The sequence below is a fragment of the Triticum urartu genome, chromosome 2 (genome assembly GCF_003073215.2).
Source record: "Triticum urartu cultivar G1812 chromosome 2, Tu2.1, whole genome shotgun sequence".
In the NCBI taxonomy this organism is placed as follows: Eukaryota; Viridiplantae; Streptophyta; class Magnoliopsida; order Poales; family Poaceae; genus Triticum; species Triticum urartu.
The window spans coordinates 696,468,612-696,485,752 of NC_053023.1; the positions used below are offsets into that span (position 1 = coordinate 696,468,612).

Genomic DNA, 17,141 nt, shown 5'->3' on the forward strand with positions numbered 1-17,141 from the left:
GAATACATAGACAAACAGAGTGTCACTAGTATGCCTCTACTAGACTAGCTTGTTAATCAAAGATGGTTATGTTTCCTAACCATGGACAAAGAGTTGTCATTTGATTAACAGGATCACATCATTAGTTGAATGATCTGATTGACATGACCCATTCCATTAGCTTAGCACCCGATCGTTTAGTATGTTGCTATTGCTTTCTTCATGACTTATACATGTTCCTATGACTATGAGATTATGCAACTCCCGTTTGCGAGAGGACACTTTGTGTGCTACCAAACGTCACAACGTAACTGGGTGATTATAAAGGAGCTCTACAGGTGTCTCCAAAGGTACATGTTGGGTTGGCGTATTTCAAGATTAGGATTTGTCACTCCGATTGTCGGAGAGGTATCTCTGGGCCCTCTCGGTAATGCACATCACTTAAGCCTTGCAAGCATTGCAACTAATGAGTTAGTTGCGGGATGATGTATTACAGAACGAGTAAAGAGACTTGGCGGTAACGAGATTGAACTAGGTATGGGATACCGACGATCGAATCTCGGGCAAGTAACATATCGATGACAAAGGAACAACGTATGTTGTTATGCGGTCTGACCGATAAAAGATCTTCGTAGAATATGTAGGAGCCAATATGAGCATCCAGGTTCCGCTATTGGTTATTGACCGGAGACGTGTCTCGGTCATGTCTACATTGTTCTCGAACCCGTAGGGTCCGCACGCTTAAGGTTACGATGACAGTTATATTATGAGTTTATGCATTTTGATGTACCGAAGGTTGTTCGGAGTCCCGGATGTGATCACGGACATGACGAGGAGTCTCGAAATGGTCGAGACATAAAGATTGATATATTGGAAGCCTATGTTTGGATATCGGAAGTGTTCCGGGTGAAATCGGGATTTTACCGGAGTACCGGGAGGTTACCGGAACCCCCCGGGAGGTATATGGGCCTTAGTGGGCCTTAGTGGAAGAAGAGAAGAGGCAGCCAGGGCTGGGCCGCGCGCCCCTCCACCCCTAGTCCGAATAGGACAAGGAGAGAGGGGGCCGGCGCCCCCCTCCTTCTCTCTCTCTCTTTTCCCACCTCACGAATCCTATTCCAACTAGGAAAGGGGGGAGTCCTACTCCCAGAGGGAGTAGGACTCCTCCTGGGGCGCCTCTCCTGGCTGGCCAGCCCCCCTCCCTTGAACCTTTATATACGGAGGCAGGGGCACCCCCTAGAGACACAAGTTGATCCACGTGATCATATTCTTAGCCGTGTGCGGTGCCCCCTTCCACCATAGTCCTCGATAATATTGTAGCGGTGCTTAGGCGAAGCCCTGCAACAGTAGTACATCAAGATCGTCACCACGCCGTCGTGCTGACGGAACTCTTCCCCGACACTTTGCTGGATCGGAGTCCGGGGATCGTCATCGAGCTAAACGTGTGCTAGAACTCGGAGGTGCCGTAGTTTCGGTGCTTGATCGGTCGGGCCGTGGAGACGTACGACTACATCAACCAAACGCTTCCGTTGTCGATCTACAAGGGTACGTAGATCACACTCTCCCCCTCTCGTTGCTATGCATCACCATGATCTTGCGTGTGTGTAGGAATTTTTTTGAAATTACTACGAAACCCAACAGCGAGCGACACCAGTCGGCTGGGCAAGACGGCACGCGGGGCGCGTCTATAGAGGAGGCGCGCAGGGCAGGCGACCACGGGCGGACCGACGCAGGCGCAGGGTCGTGGAGCCACAGGGCGGCATAGGCGGAGGTCGGACGGCGCGGAGCCGATAGCAGCAGGGACGCGGTCGGGTCCGGCTGCAGCGGCGAGCAGGCGGCCACGGGCGGAGTCGGCCCGGCGCAGCGGTAGCTGGTGCGGCCGGATCCGGAGTCAGTGGTCAGTGCGGGTCGAGTGGCGTGGCGGGGCGGCAGCCGGCGCGGCGGGGCGTAGTCGGCGGAGGAGCCGAACGCGGCCGGGCTCGGGGTAGAGGCGGCGCAGGGGATCGAGGCCAGCCTATTCAAGATGGAGCGATGGGGACGCGCAGTCGGGCGTAGAAGTGGCACAGGCGAGTGTGAAGCAGAGGGCACCCGCGCGCGGGGGCCGCGGGAAGCAGAGGCGGGGCGCGGAGGAGCTACTCGGGATGCAGGGGAAGTGCGGGCGGTGCAAGGGCGCGACCGCGCGGGGCTGCCAGCGGAGGAGACGCACGGCGATGTGGGGTGAGGAGGAAATGACCTGCAACACCGCTGCCCTGCCCTGCTGGAGAAGCTGGACCAGGTCAACGATGACGGGCGGCGGCTGGATGCGTAGGTAGCTATGAGGAGCGGCGACATGCGCGAGCAGGAGAGCGGCTAGGAGGAGCACAGCGCGGCGTAGATGCAAGAAATACACCGCGTCATTGTCTGAGAAGCGTACATGATATGTCCGACTTGTGTGTCTGGCTAATGGTGCGGCTAATGGTTTGACCATTGTTTGACATGAATCTAGCTAGCTTATAGATGATATATGGAGGAGCCAGCGTGCGTTCCAGCCGAAGCAAGGCGCAATGCGGAGGGGAGGAGACACGAGCGGCGCGTGAATGGCCACGGCCGACCGAAACGAGGTCCCGCGAGCGGCGCGCGCGTGGACGGCGGCCGGCGTTGCAGTGGTGGTGACGAAGGCGGCGACGCCGACGACGAGGACGCGATATCCCGCGTTGTCACTCCGTGGGCGGGTCGAAGTCGATCCCCCGAGCGCTATCGGAGAGACGGCGCAACGCTGCGGCGGAGATGACGAAGATGGTCCCGCCCGGACAGCGAAACCAGCAGCAGCGCGGTAGCATAGTACCGCCCCATGGTGGGCGCAAATGTCGAGGGTTGGGTGCGACATATGCCAAGCCGGCGACAGGTAGTCGGCCGTTGACTTGGACAGCCAGCCTCTTATTCTTCCTTACTTTCTCATCAGCCGACCTCACGTTTCTTTTTTCTCTTGGGCAGCCGACCCCCTCCAGCAAGAGCAGCCGGCCGCAGCAGCCGAGCGGTGGAAGGCGGCGCGGGAGCACATAGTCGCCAGGCAGCCGGACCGGCCGGGTGGTCGGGGAGTCGGCCAACGCGGGAGCCAGCCAGGCCGCGCGCGGCACCAGTCGGCTGGGCAAGACGACAGGCGGGGCGCGTCTATAGAGGAGGCGCGTAGGGCAGGCGACCACATGCGGACTGGCGCAGGCGCGGGGTCGCGGAGCCGCAGGGCGGTGTAGGCGGTGGTCGGACGGCGCGGAGCCAGCAGCAGCAGGGACGCGGCCGGGTCTGGCTGCAGCGGCGAGCAGGCGGCCACGGACGGAGTCGGCCCGGCGCAGCGGCAGCCGGTGCAGCCAGATCCAGAGTCAGTGGTCATCGCGGGTCGAGTGGCGTGGCGGCGCTGCAGCCGGCGCGGTGAGGCGCAGTCGGCGGAGGAGCCGGACACGGCCAGGCTCGGGGTAGAGGCGGCGCAGGGGCTTGAGGCCGGCCTGTTCGAGACAGAACGATGGGGACGCGCAGTCGGGCGTAGAAGTGGCAGAGGTGAGTGACAGAGGGCACCCGCGCGCTGGGGCCGCAGGAAGCAAAGGCGGGGAGCGGAGGAGCTGCTCCGGACGCAGGAGAAGTGCGGCCGATGCAGGGGCGCGGCCGCGCGGGGCTGCCAGCGGAGGAGACACACGGTGATGTGGTGTGAGGAGGAAATGACCTGCAACACCGCTGCCCTGCCCTGCTGGAGCAGCTGGACCAGGTCAACGATGACGGCCGGCAGCCGGATGCGTAGGTAGCTGGGAGCAGCGGCGACATGCGCGAGCAGGAGAGCGGCTTGGAGGAGCACAGCATGGCGTAGATGCAAGAAATACACCGCGTCATTGTCTGAGAAGCGTACGGGATATGTCCGACTTGTGGTGACGAAGGCGGCGACGAACGGACGGACGGCCGGCGTTGCAGTGGTGGTGACGAAGGCGGCGACGCCGACGACGAGGACGCGCCGTCCCGCGCAGTCACTCCGGGGGAGGGTCGAAGTCAAGCCCCCGAACGCTATCAGAGAGACGGCGCGATGCCGCGGCGGAGATGACGAAGATGGTCCCGCCCGGGCTGCGAAGCCAGCAGCAGCGCGGTAGCATAGTACCGCCCCACGGTGGGCACCAAATGTCATGGGTTGGGTGCGACATATACCAAAGAATGGCTTATCATGGTGGGGGCAAGACTGCTGCCGGAATATCTGGGGGACGGGTATGCGAGTAGCATGCTCTAGTTTACCCAGGTTCAGGGCTCTCCCGAGAGATAATACCACTACTCCTGCATGTCTGAGTATATGTGGAGTACATCACAGTACAGAGCGCTCCGGGAGCTGTATTGGACTGAGAGTAGTAGCAATGAGTTAGCTAGCTAGTGGCGTGGTGGCCGTGGCCTTTGGTCGAATGGGTGTATGCTCATACGTGTGTCTGGATGGCTTGCTAGCTAGCTCTCTTGCTAGCTAGCTTGCTTGTGTGTGTGTGTCTGAGTCCATCCTCCTGGATGGATGGATGAGGCCTCCTTTTATAGTGTGAGCTAGCTTAGATAGTAAGCCAAGTAGTGGCATGGGCAAGGCATGGTGGGTGTCATCCTTGTCCTCTGGGTCACTTCATAAATAGTGCCACGGGACAAGTGACACTATACATGATGGCTGGGGTGACATATAAACAGTGCTTAGGTACAGCCATCTCGTCGTGTCTTGTCGGTGTCGGGTCGGGCTGTAGTCGGCAGCCGGCTGGTTGGCGCAGCCGGCAGCCGGCTGGGCAGAGCAGTCGGACGGGGAGCCGGCAGGAGCGGCCGGGCAGTCGGACTGAGGGGTTTTGCTAGCCCTGATGTCTTGAAATATCTTCTTGCCGTCTTCGGGGTATCCGTCGCCAATAACTCCGACATATTGTGCATGATCACACAAGCAGTCATCACCTCCCATAGTTTCTACGTGCTCCAAGTATTAGCCGGATACCGAACGATGCCCCATCAAGATTGCAAAACACCAAAGGCACGCTTGACATCCTTTCTAGCACTCTCTTGCTCTTGGGCAAATCTTTTTCTTTTCTCTCCAACAGGGTTGGGTATTGTCTTTACAATAGTGGTCCACTAAGGATAGATACCGGCACCCAAATAGTACCCTTTGTCGTAGTTGTGGCCGTTGACAGTAAAGTTCACCGGTGGGCTATTGCCTTCGACAAGCCTAGCAAACACCGACGAGCGCTGAAGCACGTTGATATCATTGTGTGATCCAGCCATTCCAAAGAAAGAGTGCGAGATCCAGAGATCTTGAGACGCCACGGCCTCTAGTATGACACTGCAAGCTCTAACATGTCCCTTATACTGCCCTTGCCAAACAGAAGGGCAGTTTTTCCACTCCCAGTGCATGCAGTCTATGCTGCCAAGCATCCCCGAGAAGCCCCTGCTAGCATTCATCGCCAACAAACGGGCTGTATCTGCAGCTGTCGGCTCTCTCAAGTACACAGGGCCAAACACAGCAATCACAGCCTTGCAGAACTTATACAGGGACTCTAGGCATGTAGACTCGCTCATACGGACGTACTCGTCAATGAGATCACCGGCCACTCCGTACGCAAGCATTTGGATGGCGGCAGTGCATTTCTGATAAGAGGAGAAACCAATCTTGCTGACGGCATCCTCTTTGCACTGGAAGTAGTCATCATAGCCGACCACTCCATCTCTAATACGGTTGAAAACATGCCTACTCATACGGAACCGGCGGCGGAATTTGTGATGTTTGAACAACGGGTTTGTTGTATCAAAGTAGTCCTTTCAGAGAAGGAAATGCCCACTCTCTCGGTTACGATTCAACGCCGGAAGGTGGCTCGGAATGGGGCCACGGAACAACGGCCGCTGGTTGTTGAGGTGGTGATGGACCAACACGGCAGCCAATATCTCCTCCTCGTCGTCGGACACGAATCATCGGAGTCGCAAATGAAATTGTGAAAAAAGAACTCGTCGGCGGAGTCCATTTTCGTACCTTGGCAAACTGTCGAACAGCTTGCGGGCGTCGAAGAAGGAGATGGCCGGCGAGGGAAGACGCGGTGCGCACAGACCAGCTAGCTGCCCTGCCGGCGTCCGACGAGTGTGACAGCGTCCGACGAGTGTGCCGGTCGTATGTGGAGGGGGCGGCGAGGCGTCTTCTTGGTCGCGGGCGGCTATGCGGTGGGGAAGCGGCGGCGGGAACCAGTTTGCTCCCCGGCGGCAAAACGGCGGCGGCGGGCGACAGGGGCAGTGGCGGTGTTGCTGGGCTGATGTGGAGGCGGCAGCAGCTGGAAGTGTCGCCGCAAAAATGGGCGGCGACGTTGGTGACGGAGGAGGCGGGGGCGAAGTTTGCTTGTTGGCCGGGGGATGGGAGGCCGATGTGCCACAGACCAGCAGGCCCAGGGACAGGAGTAGGTGACTGCGCGCTCGTCCGTCGCGTGTCCGCGCCGACGCAAATCAGACTCAAAAATAACCGGAAATGGGTCCTCCACGAACGAGAAACGGACGCGCGTCCGTTTGGGTCGACACGTTGGGCCGCTTTTTCTGTCCGCGCCGATCCAAACGGACAGCCGTGGAATATTCATGTCCACCCTAGACAGGTTTTGAGGTGTGGCCGCGCGTTAGGCGCATTCACGACCCATAGAACAAACGCAGACATAGATTAACCCATTGCCGCCCAAAAAGATCAAATCTGATTGAACCGAACATCCGTTTGGAGTCGCGCGGTGGACTTGGCGGTCTCATCGACCGTTGCCGATCAGTACACAAAGCAAGCAGGAGCAACGGCACTATTTTTAAAATTTGAAAAACATTACTGCAGTACTAGTACCTGACAAAAGGTTAATCGGGGACCGGAGGAGCTCTTGGTTGGTTTCGTCTTAAAACTTTTTTGGACGCAAAAGATGAGTCCAAACTCCGAGACCTTTCCCTTTTCACTTTTTCCAGGACCGGAAAAGGACCGGCCCCGCTGCCGCTAGTATGATCACGTTACTGTAGATGACATCACCACTCTTCACTTGGCTCAGAAAACAAAAGGAGGCTCGAGTATCTATCGCCCTCCAAAAAGGAAAGGAAAAGAAAAGAGTAAAGCATCTTCTCTCTCCACCGATAAATGGTTTAGCACCGCGTGTGATGAGTGATGAGAGCGTGTAGGCCGCGTGAATCCGTGGGATACGATGGACCGTAGAATCGTAAATCCGTGGGATACGATATGACCATTTGCTTTAGCAGTGCTAGTAGTTTGCTTGAACATTCTCTGTTGATGGGTAATCCGATGCCGGGTCGAACATCGTGCGCGCAGCCCAAGCGAGCCCCGATTCGTGTGCTGTTCCGCACGAGCACGACGGCTGCTGCTCCGCGAACTCGCGCGTATGTCCGTGAGAACCGAGCGCTCGCGTCAACAGCGTGCAGGTTAGCCGGGCCGTACAATTATGTGCGCCAACGGTGCAATTTTTGACAGGATTGTTAATTTTTACGCCGCGCGAGAGTCGAGAGAGACAAGGATTATGCGCCTCGGCATCGGCGCCCGAGGGCGAAAAGAAGAGAGCTCGTGGGATGATGCCTCGTGAGCTTTGTCCGTTGTAGCAAAACACACAGCATGTGTGCGTGTGATATTATCATCGTGCTTTGCACCCCAAAAAAATGCGAGGAGCATTTCGTGGGTAACGTTCTATAGGATGAGCTGAATGGAGCCCCTTTTATGAAGAAAAAAATCCGAATACAATTATAAGTTTTAAAAGGAAATGTCATGTAAAATTTCATTCCATACTATGGTTATTTTAAGGCTAGATGAAAAAGACAAAAAAAAATGGCCCGAATACAATGAAGAAAAAGCTGGCCGTATATACTCATGAAATTTCATACATATATACTTCGTCCGTCCAGAATTAGCCATTTTCACGACACAAATTTAGAAACATGCTCTGATTTCTCTTATCGAATTTTATTCAGATTTTCCAGTATTCGGAGTTGCTTAAGTAAACTGGGACGCAGGGAGTACTGTTTGGAAACTACGGAGTATTTTTTAAGTGAAAATAATAAGAAGCTTCATGGAGGCTGGCAACCAAATGCACATCCGGGAGGAGTATTAAACTTCAATGGGAAAACATACTCCTTGTACAACTACGCAAGTGCACTGCTTGTATCTGGCAACGTGACACCTTTGAATAAAAGTACTCGTCCACAGCTGGAACCAACATGACACTGCTCCCTCTTGGGGACCCGTTCCCAACGCAGTACACCATCAGTAGATTATTAAGCATAAAGTAGTGTACACTAAACACCGCAGTAGCATCTGCCCGGACGTCACTGTTCGATCTGCCCACGTAAAATATTCCTTGAGCCGCTAAGATAAGATGCCCATTCCACTCTCCCTAAGTGCGCCTATGCTTAATTAACGACTAGTAGTGAAGATGAGACGGGCGCGCGTGCGCAACGTAGCATTTGAATGCACCTTGCTGCAGTGCATGCCTCTCGCTAGCTTCTCCATCAAGCCGTGCCGCAGAGGCCGCAGAGGTACGTACGTACGTACTGGTAGCACTAGCACGCACTCGACGCTACATTGACACGCATTGGTCTTAACCACTGATGCTGTACTCGACGGTACCGTTGTGCTGTGTTTACTTGCTTTCTTTTCCACCTTCCGCACTTTTGCTCTTTACCAGAACAGGACGCACGCTGGTTTTTTTTTTGTTTGGATTTGTGTTTTGTTCAAGAAGACGAGAGGGCGACAGCTACCCCACGTTTGAATAAGATTCTCTTTGTCTAGCCTGCTTTCCTGTGTTGCCTCTAGGGTCATCGGAGAGCGTGTGGAGATGTGTCTCCGGCAGATCCTGTGAGATTCGGTCGGCTTTTGTCTTCGTTAGATCCATATGGATTCGATCTTCGTTCGTCTGTGTTCGTGTGTGTTCAGGTTGAATCCTTATGATCTACGATTTTGTTCACCGGCGACGGTTGCTGTTTTGTGCGTTGGTCCAATTGAGACTTAGTACGACGAGTCAAGACTGTGTATTACAATAAGGTTTGCCTAACCCTAGCGACGGAGAACAATGACGGCGGCGCGCCTTCGGCTCGCTCTAGTGCTTTTAGTTGTTGTTAGGTTGTCTATGGACCATGCAGGTCGTGCTCCCCTCGGAACCATGTGTCCAAAAGACATGAGTCCGCGATGTATCTGGTATTATTAACAACGTTCGAAGGCAACACAACCCTGCGAAATTGAATGGCCGGCACTTGCACCTGATCTAGGCTCAGAAGCCAGCCGATCGAAAGATGGGCGTCCGACCACGGCAGCGGGGTGGAGGTGTCCTTGTAGCGTTGGCACACCTCCACCTTAACACATGGACGGATTCGTGGCGCGGCGGTGTGCGATGTAATGGAGATGAGGGTGGCGGCGGGTGGCACAGAAGACAGCCCCGCCTCACAGTCGTGCTTCCCCTGTTTGCCGGGAATCCACTTCCACCTGCCCATGGTTGGGAGGCAGCCGGCAAAGAGAGGGTGGTGCGGGGCCGATTGGTGTCGGACGAGCGGGAGACAGAACAGTCCGGAAGATCTTGCCATTAAAAATAATGCGATGATGGAGGCTAGGTGGTTGACATGTGGATGATCCATGCATGTGGATTACTCTCTCCGTTCTAGAATATAATTCTTTTTAGAGAAGACTTATATTTAGGAACCGAGAGAGTAAATATGACCAGTGAGAAGCGGTAGCGTGGCTGCCTTGTGGTCGGGAGACGGACAACGGCGTGTCCGTCTGGACGCAAATCTGGCCTAAATTTGTGCTGGATTTGGGTTGTGACAGACACGGAATGGACAGATTTTGGTCTTGCGGTCATGCGTTCGGCTGTGCCATCTATCTGTTTTGACCAAAATCGAATATATTTGGATCAAATGAGGTCGCGCGTGAGATTTTGGTTAATAAGTACTGTATGTGAGGAGTATTGTACTTCAATGGGAAAATGTACCGCTTGTACTGCTACGGCTACAGGATGCACCGTATTTTATGTAGAGTAGGAGTACTTGGCAACGTGTACCTTTCGATAAAGTAGAGATGGCCTCTCGCTTCACTCATCCACAGCTGAAAGCCTGGAACCAACATCTTAACTGCTCCCTCTTGGTCTTTCTCAAAAAAAAAAAAAAAAAAAAAAAAAAAAAAAAACCTGCTCCCTCTTGGCGACCCGTTTACCACACCAGCACTAGTTTACTCAAACTGTTCTGTTTGTAAAGCATTAGGCACAGGGTAATGCTGTACAGTACACGTCGTAACCAAGTTCCCAGGAGACCAAACACGGGAGTGGCACAGCATCTTCCCCGACGCCACCGTTGGGTTTGCTCGAGTAAAACATTCACTGAGCCGCTACAAATAAGATGCCCTTCGTACTCTCTGTCAGCGCGCCTATGCTTAATTAAGGACTAGGTTACGAGAGTGGCCGTATTTAGCGCTTATTAGCACCAGTAGACGGGCGTGCGCAACGTTTTTGAATGCACCTTCCTGTAGTAGTGGCCATCACGGTAGGGCAGGAGCACTCTGGCAGCATGCCTCTCGCTAGCTTCTCCATCAAGCCGTGCCGCAGAGCGCAGAGGCCGCGGCTGTACGTGTACTTAACGCGAAATGAAATCAAGGCCACTTCCCCCACATCTTTAGGCCTCTTTTCGTTCATAGGATAGAATTATCCTAGGAATAAGAATCTTGTAGGAAATGAGATGACATGTATCTCAAATCCTATGAGTAGAAATAGGAAACAAGATGTCATTTGATTGACATCAAAGGATTTTTCCATTGAGTCTAGGCTCTTTTTATTTTTCTATGAAATGTGGAGGATAGGAACCAATCCTATATAGGAATAGGAATCCATTCCTATGAACCAAAGGGCTCTAAAATTCTATCCTCTAAAATTCCTATGAAATTCCTCTAAACCAAAGGAGGCCTTCATAGGAAAATAAAAAAGATCCTAGACTCAATGTAAAATTTTTTTGGTGTCAACCAAATGACATCTTGTTTCCTATTTCTACTCATAGGATTTTATATACATGTAATCTCATTTCCTACAAGATTCCTATCCTATGAATCAAAAGAGGCCGAAATGTGAAGGATAGGAACCAATCCTATATAAAAATAAAAATTCATTCCTATGAACCAAAGGGCTCTAAAGGAAAAAATCCTATGAAATTCCTTCGAACAAAGGAGGCCTTAATGCCCCGACGCTACATTGACACCCATTGATCTTAGCCGCTGCAGTACTCGACGGTACTGCCCTCGCCGTGTTTACTCTCTTTTCTACCGCCGTTCGCACTTTGCTCTTTACCGTGTCACGTACGCCCCCGCGAGCCAGCTGTGGCCAGCGAGGATCGTACCGAATGATGCGTACGGATCAGCTCGGCTCGGCCGGAGCCAGTAGGGTGAGCAGCGGGGTAGCACTCTTGCAGCAGCGTGACAGACAGGGGCGTGGCCAATGCCGCAAAAGTTGCCAAAATTATTACGGGCCTGGCCCCGCCACCCAACGGCTACCTCGCCTTCCTACGTGGCCAGCCCGGCGCCCTCGTGTCACGTGCCACCCTTCCTCCGCAAGCCCACTCCCACACTACCTCGCCCCGCCTATATAACACGAAGCAAGGTCCTAGCCGGATCAACCACAGTTCACACGGCGCACGGCGAGCTCAGTACAGTACAGTGAGGGGAAGGAGCACTGGGGGGACAGTAGCTAGCGTTGCGAGTTCCCCTGCAATGGCGTGGTGGAAGAACGGCGCCTTGGTCGCCGCGGCGACCCTCGCCGTGGCCGCGGTGGTCTGCGCCGGCGTGGCGGCGGCGGCGAGCAAGTTCGACGACGTGGTGCAGCCCAGCTGGGCCAACGACCACGTCCTCTACGAGGATGACCTCCTCAAGCTCCGCCTCGACAGCTCCTCCGGTAAGCTTTCACTTCACAGAGGCGCGCGCATTTGTTCATCAGTGATAATGTACTAATCTTTTCTGCACTGTGGCTTTGACAGGCGGGGGATTCGCGTCCAAGAACAAGTTCTTGTACGGCAAGGCCACCGCCGACCTGAAGCTCGTGCCGGGGGACTCCGCCGGCGTCGTCACGGCTTTCTATGTGAGTGAGTGCTGGCCTTGCTTTGCCCCCTTGTTCCTCTTGGCATTGCCATTTAGAGCTGCTCGTGACATCAGCCCCGTGAACTGCCGCATTCATTCTTCATTAGGAAACAAGAATATGCATCTTTCAATGTTGATTCCCTCATAAGGATTAATCAGAGTAAAATGTGGGGAGGTCGATGCTGGGGGGCATGCGTGCTAGCATGTCTGTCACGGTCAGGGGATGGACATGGATGCTGCCAAGCACCAATTTACAAAGAACACAGCACGTGAACGAGCCCAGCAACAGACAACTTTTTTAAAAGCTACCACCTTAAACAAAATAACCCTGAAAGAAAGATTTACCCTCGTTGAGTTACCACTTACCACTACACTAATGCTTAGTGCTTGACAGTATTTGCATCTTCAACCTCGAGTAACTAATGTTTGCGATGTGCGTGTATGATCGACTTGCAGCTGTCGTCGGCGGGGGACAAGCACAACGAGTTCGACTTCGAGTTCCTGGGCAACGTCACCGGCGAGCCGTACCTGGTGCAGACCAACCTGTACATCGACGGCGTGGGCAACCGGGAGCAGCGCATCGACCTCTGGTTCGACCCCACCGCCGACTTCCACACCTACGCCGTGCTCTGGAACCCCAGCCAGGTCGTCTTCCTCGTCGACGACACCCCCATCCGCGTCTACGACAACAAGAACGCCTCCGCCACCAAGCCCAAGGGCCACCACCGCCACCCCAACAACGCCACCACCGCCGCCACCCAGACGGCGTCCGCGTTCCCGTCGCCGCAGCCCATGGCCGTGTACAGCTCCATCTGGAACGCGGACGACTGGGCCACGCGCGGCGGGCTGGTCAAGACGGATTGGTCGCACGCGCCGTTCGTGGCCACCTTCCGGGACGTGCGCGTCGAGGGCTGCGCCTGGGCCGCCAACGCCTCCGACTCGGACGCCGGCGAGGTGGCGCGCTGCAGCGGCAGCTCCTGGGGCAAGGAGGGCCGCTACTGGTGGAAGGAGAAGGACATGCAGGAGCTGTCCGTGCACCAGAGCCACCAGCTGGTGTGGGCGCGCGCGCACCACCTCGTCTACGACTACTGCGTCGACACCGACCGCTTCCCCGTCCAGCCGCCCGAGTGCGCCGGCCGCTGATCCGCCGCGTCGTCGCCGGCCGCCTCCATGGAAATCTTTTATTAGCACTCCGTAGAATGGATCCATGACATCGATGGATCGTCGCAGCTGCTCGTTTCAGTTTCGATTTAGGTCCGTAGCCTCTCCGATGAGCTTCGATCGTGTTTGCTATCTCTGCCTTTCAGTTCTCTTGTTCTTGTTGTTATGTTGGGGTGTCCTGTATAAATTCGTCCGTGGAAGTGATGCTCTTTTCTCCGTTCCATCTTCGAGCGCAAATTACGCCCTTGATACTGCGCTCATCATCTATGCAATGTTCCATGTCTAACGCAGTGTGGTCCTCTAATCAAGGTTCGATCCAGTACTTGGTACACTTTAATCAAAGGTCGCTCAGTAAATAGAAGGTACAGTGCAGTAACTGGTGGTCCATTTGAGCGAGTACGTACTACGTAGATGCCACTGCTTGGCCGCAGGAAAGGCCCAAAAGGATAAGGCGTGAGTACTCGGTACTGAGCTCACAGGTCAATAGAGAATCGTTTGGACGCATCAGCTTGTGTAAATCTCCCTCTGGTTTCACGACCTCCCTCTATCTTTTTACCCCCTTTTTTTGTGATGACTCTATCTTTTCACCTTGCTGCTCATGAGCTCCCTCTATCTTTTTACATTGCTGCTCATGATGGTAGCTTTCGTCAGAATGGACCAAGCGGGCTTTCATTTTTTGCTTTGCACGGCCGCCTGAGATGATGGGAGCTCGGCTCGCCTTTCGTTCACAAACTTTGAAGCTCTGCCGCATTCGAGTGAGTGCATAGTCCCCCCATGGATGGATGACATCAAAGCACGCCGCATGTTTGTTCTTGTTTGGGGAGTAGAGGAGGACCGTGGGGCTTGTGGAATCGGTTGATTGGCACGCCACGCCACGCCCCGTGAAGAAGTGCGCATGTGTGTGTAGCGCCGAAAAAGGATAGGCAGAGATGCCTTGTGACTTGCCAGGGCGAAATTTGACGCAGCCAAATTTATCCACAGGCTGTTTCGCTTTTGAAATGCAGGATTTTGGTTTCGCTTTAAACCCTCGAACAGCCCGCCTGAGATGATGGGAGCTCGGCTCGTCTTTCTTTCACAAACTCTGAACCGATACCAGCCATGCTGCATCGCGAACGAGTGTCCATGGATCGGCATCGACACAATAACGTCAGGTCAATTTTAACTTTTTTTCAAGGCGTGGCTAGGTCTCAATCGACAGAGACTTAACCAAGTCTCAGTCAAGTGATATACTCCCTTTATCTGGTGAGGAATGTACATCTAGAAATTTGCAAATTGTGAAGTGGAGTAAAAAATGAATAGGAAATGTACAAGCGACCATCTTTCCTCTTTAATTACCCAACCCCCAATGAGCTAACTGCATGTAAAAATTAAAAAGACCATGTGTAGTTGTTATTGCTCTTGATTACCGTGTGACGAGAGAGGAATATTTTTTTTATACTTTAAAGTTCATTCGGAAGATAGAAGTATATTTTTTTGTCGACAAATTTTGAATCCAAACATATACTTTTGACCGGACGAAGGGAGTAGTATGTAAGAAGAAAAAAAACTGATAATAATTTTTTATACGGATCCCCATACAAAATCAAAGGAAGATAGTATCGATTGAGACATAATGAAGTCTCGGTTGAAGACTTAGCAAAAGTGTTTTTTTATAAGATGGTGTCTTTCATGCTATTATTGCTTATTACAAAATGTGCGCGCATGTATATTAAACAACATTGTAAGAGCAACTCCAGCGCGCCGACACAAACGGATGTCGATTTTGTCCGATTTTTGTTCGTTTGGATCGGCTGCCCGCTTGGCGTCCGCCCTGTTTGAGATTTGGATCGACAGTGGGCCCAACGGGCCGACCCATATTTGCTGGTGTGGCCGGCTGGCCGCCCTTTTTCAACAAATGACACAAATTTTGTAGTATTTCACCCATACGTTTTGCATTATTTCACAAGCAACATATAGTCCATAATCAAATAAATAACATAGTTTCAACCAAATAAATAACATAGTTTTACAAGACGAATAAAAATAAAATAGTCTCACATAGTTTTGCAAGCCGAATAAAAAGATACATCTATTGGTTGCCAACATGAGACCACATATACTCAACCAAATCATTTTGCAGTTGCATGTCAGTTTCTCAATCACGCATGTCATGATGAAATTAGGTGAACTGTTCAAACGTTGCCGCTTCTACATGCTCAGGCACAACATTCCCACCCTGGAACTGAAACCCTTGATTGTAGAGCCGTTTTGGGTGCTCATCATTTACAATCGTATTGTGCATGATCACACAAAGCAGTCATCAGCTCCCACAATTTCTTCGTGCTCCAAGTCCTAGCAGGATACCGAACGATATCCCATCGAGATTGCAAAACACCAAAGGCACGCTCGATTTCCTTCCTAGCACTCTCTTGCTCTTGTGCAAATCTTTTCCTCTTCTCCCTGACAGGATTGGGGATTGTCTTCACAATATTGGTCCACTGAGGATAGATACCGTCATCCACGTAGTATCCTTTGTCGTAGTTGTGGATGTTGATGGTAAGATTCACCGATTTGGCTATTGTCTTCGGCAAGCCTAGCAAACATCAGCGAGCGCTGAAGCACGTTGATATCATTGTGTGATCTTGCCATGCCAAAGAAAGAGTGCTAGATCCAGAGATCTTGAGATGCCACGGCCTCAAGTATGACAGTGCAAGCCCTGACATGGCCCTTATACTGCCCTTGCCAAGCAAAAGGGCAGTTCTTCCACTCCCAGTGCATGCAGTCTATGCCGCCAAGCATCCCTAGGAAGGCCCTGCTGGCATTCATCACCAACAAGCGGGTTGTATCTTCAGGAGTTGGCTCTCTCAAGTACTCAGGGCCAAACACAACATTAACAGTTTTACAGAACTTGTACATGGAGTCTAGGCATGTAGACTCGCTCATACGGACGTACTCGTCAATGAGATCGCTGGGCACTCCGTATGCAAGCACCCGGACGGGTGCTGTGCATTTTTGATAAGAGGAGAAGCCAATCTTTCCAATGGCATCCTCTTTGCACTCGAAATAGTCATCGTAGCCGACCACCCCCTCTCTAATACGGTTGAAAAGATGCCTACTCATATGGAAACAGTGGCGGAATTTGTGATGTTTGAACAACGGGTTCGTTGTGTCAAAGTAGTCCTTCCAAAGAAGAAAATGCCCGCTCTCTCGGTTGCGATTCAACGCCGGAAGGTGCCCCAAAATGTAGCCATGGAATAACGGACGCTGGCTATTGAGGTGGTGATGGACCAACATGGCAGCCAAGATCTCCTCCTCATCATCGAACAAGGGATCATCGGAGTCTCAAAAGAAATTGTGAAAAACGAACTCGTCGACGGAGTCCATTTTGTACCTTGCCAAACTGTCGAACAGCCTGCAGACGATGATGAAGGAGCCGGCCGGCGAAGGGAGTCGTGCCGCCCTCGGACCAGCTAGCTGCCCTGGCGGTGTCCGACGAGCGTGCCGGTGTCAGGACGAAGGAGCTAGCGGGGTAGCTTCTTGGTCGCGGTTGTGTCGGGGAGTGGGGGCGGAAAGCTTTCGGATCCCCGACGACGACAAGACGGCTGTGGCGGCGACGTTGGAGGTGGCGGCGTTGCGGGAGAGGGGGGGGGGTTGTTGCGGCACTAGCAGCTGGCAGAGGCACCGGAAAAATGGGCGGCGGTGTCGGCGACGGAGGAGGCAGTCAAGGGTTTTGTGTTGGAATGGGAGAGGGTGGCCAATGTGCCACCGCTAACGGGTCAGGAGGAGGAGTAGGCGGGTGCCGCGTGTGTCCGTTTTATGTCCGTGCCGACGCAAATGAGGTTTAAAATTAGGCTGGGAATGAGTCGGTAGGCAGATGAAAAGCGGACGTACATTCATTTGGGTCGGCACGAAACATACGCGCGCAGACGAAATAGGTCGTCGTGTTGAG

At 53.2% G+C, this 17,141-nt stretch overlaps 1 protein-coding gene across 2 annotated transcripts; it reads left to right on the forward strand.

Moving 5' to 3' along the window:
* Positions 1-11,586: 11,586 nt before the first annotated feature.
* LOC125539834 (xyloglucan endotransglucosylase protein 6-like) lies at positions 11,587-13,434 on the forward strand. 2 transcript variants are annotated; one of them, XM_048703349.1, is made up of 3 exons: positions 11,587-11,870; positions 11,953-12,057; positions 12,509-13,434. In XM_048703349.1, exons 1-3 carry the CDS (start codon positions 11,690-11,692, stop codon positions 13,261-13,263), a joined length of 1,041 nt encoding a protein of 346 aa, XP_048559306.1. In that variant the 5' UTR covers positions 11,587-11,689; the 3' UTR covers positions 13,264-13,434. The 2 variants fall into 2 exon arrangements, with proteins under 2 accessions (XP_048559306.1, XP_048559307.1); XM_048703350.1 differs by having other exon boundaries at positions 11,953-12,053.
* Positions 13,435-17,141: the final 3,707 nt, after the last annotated feature.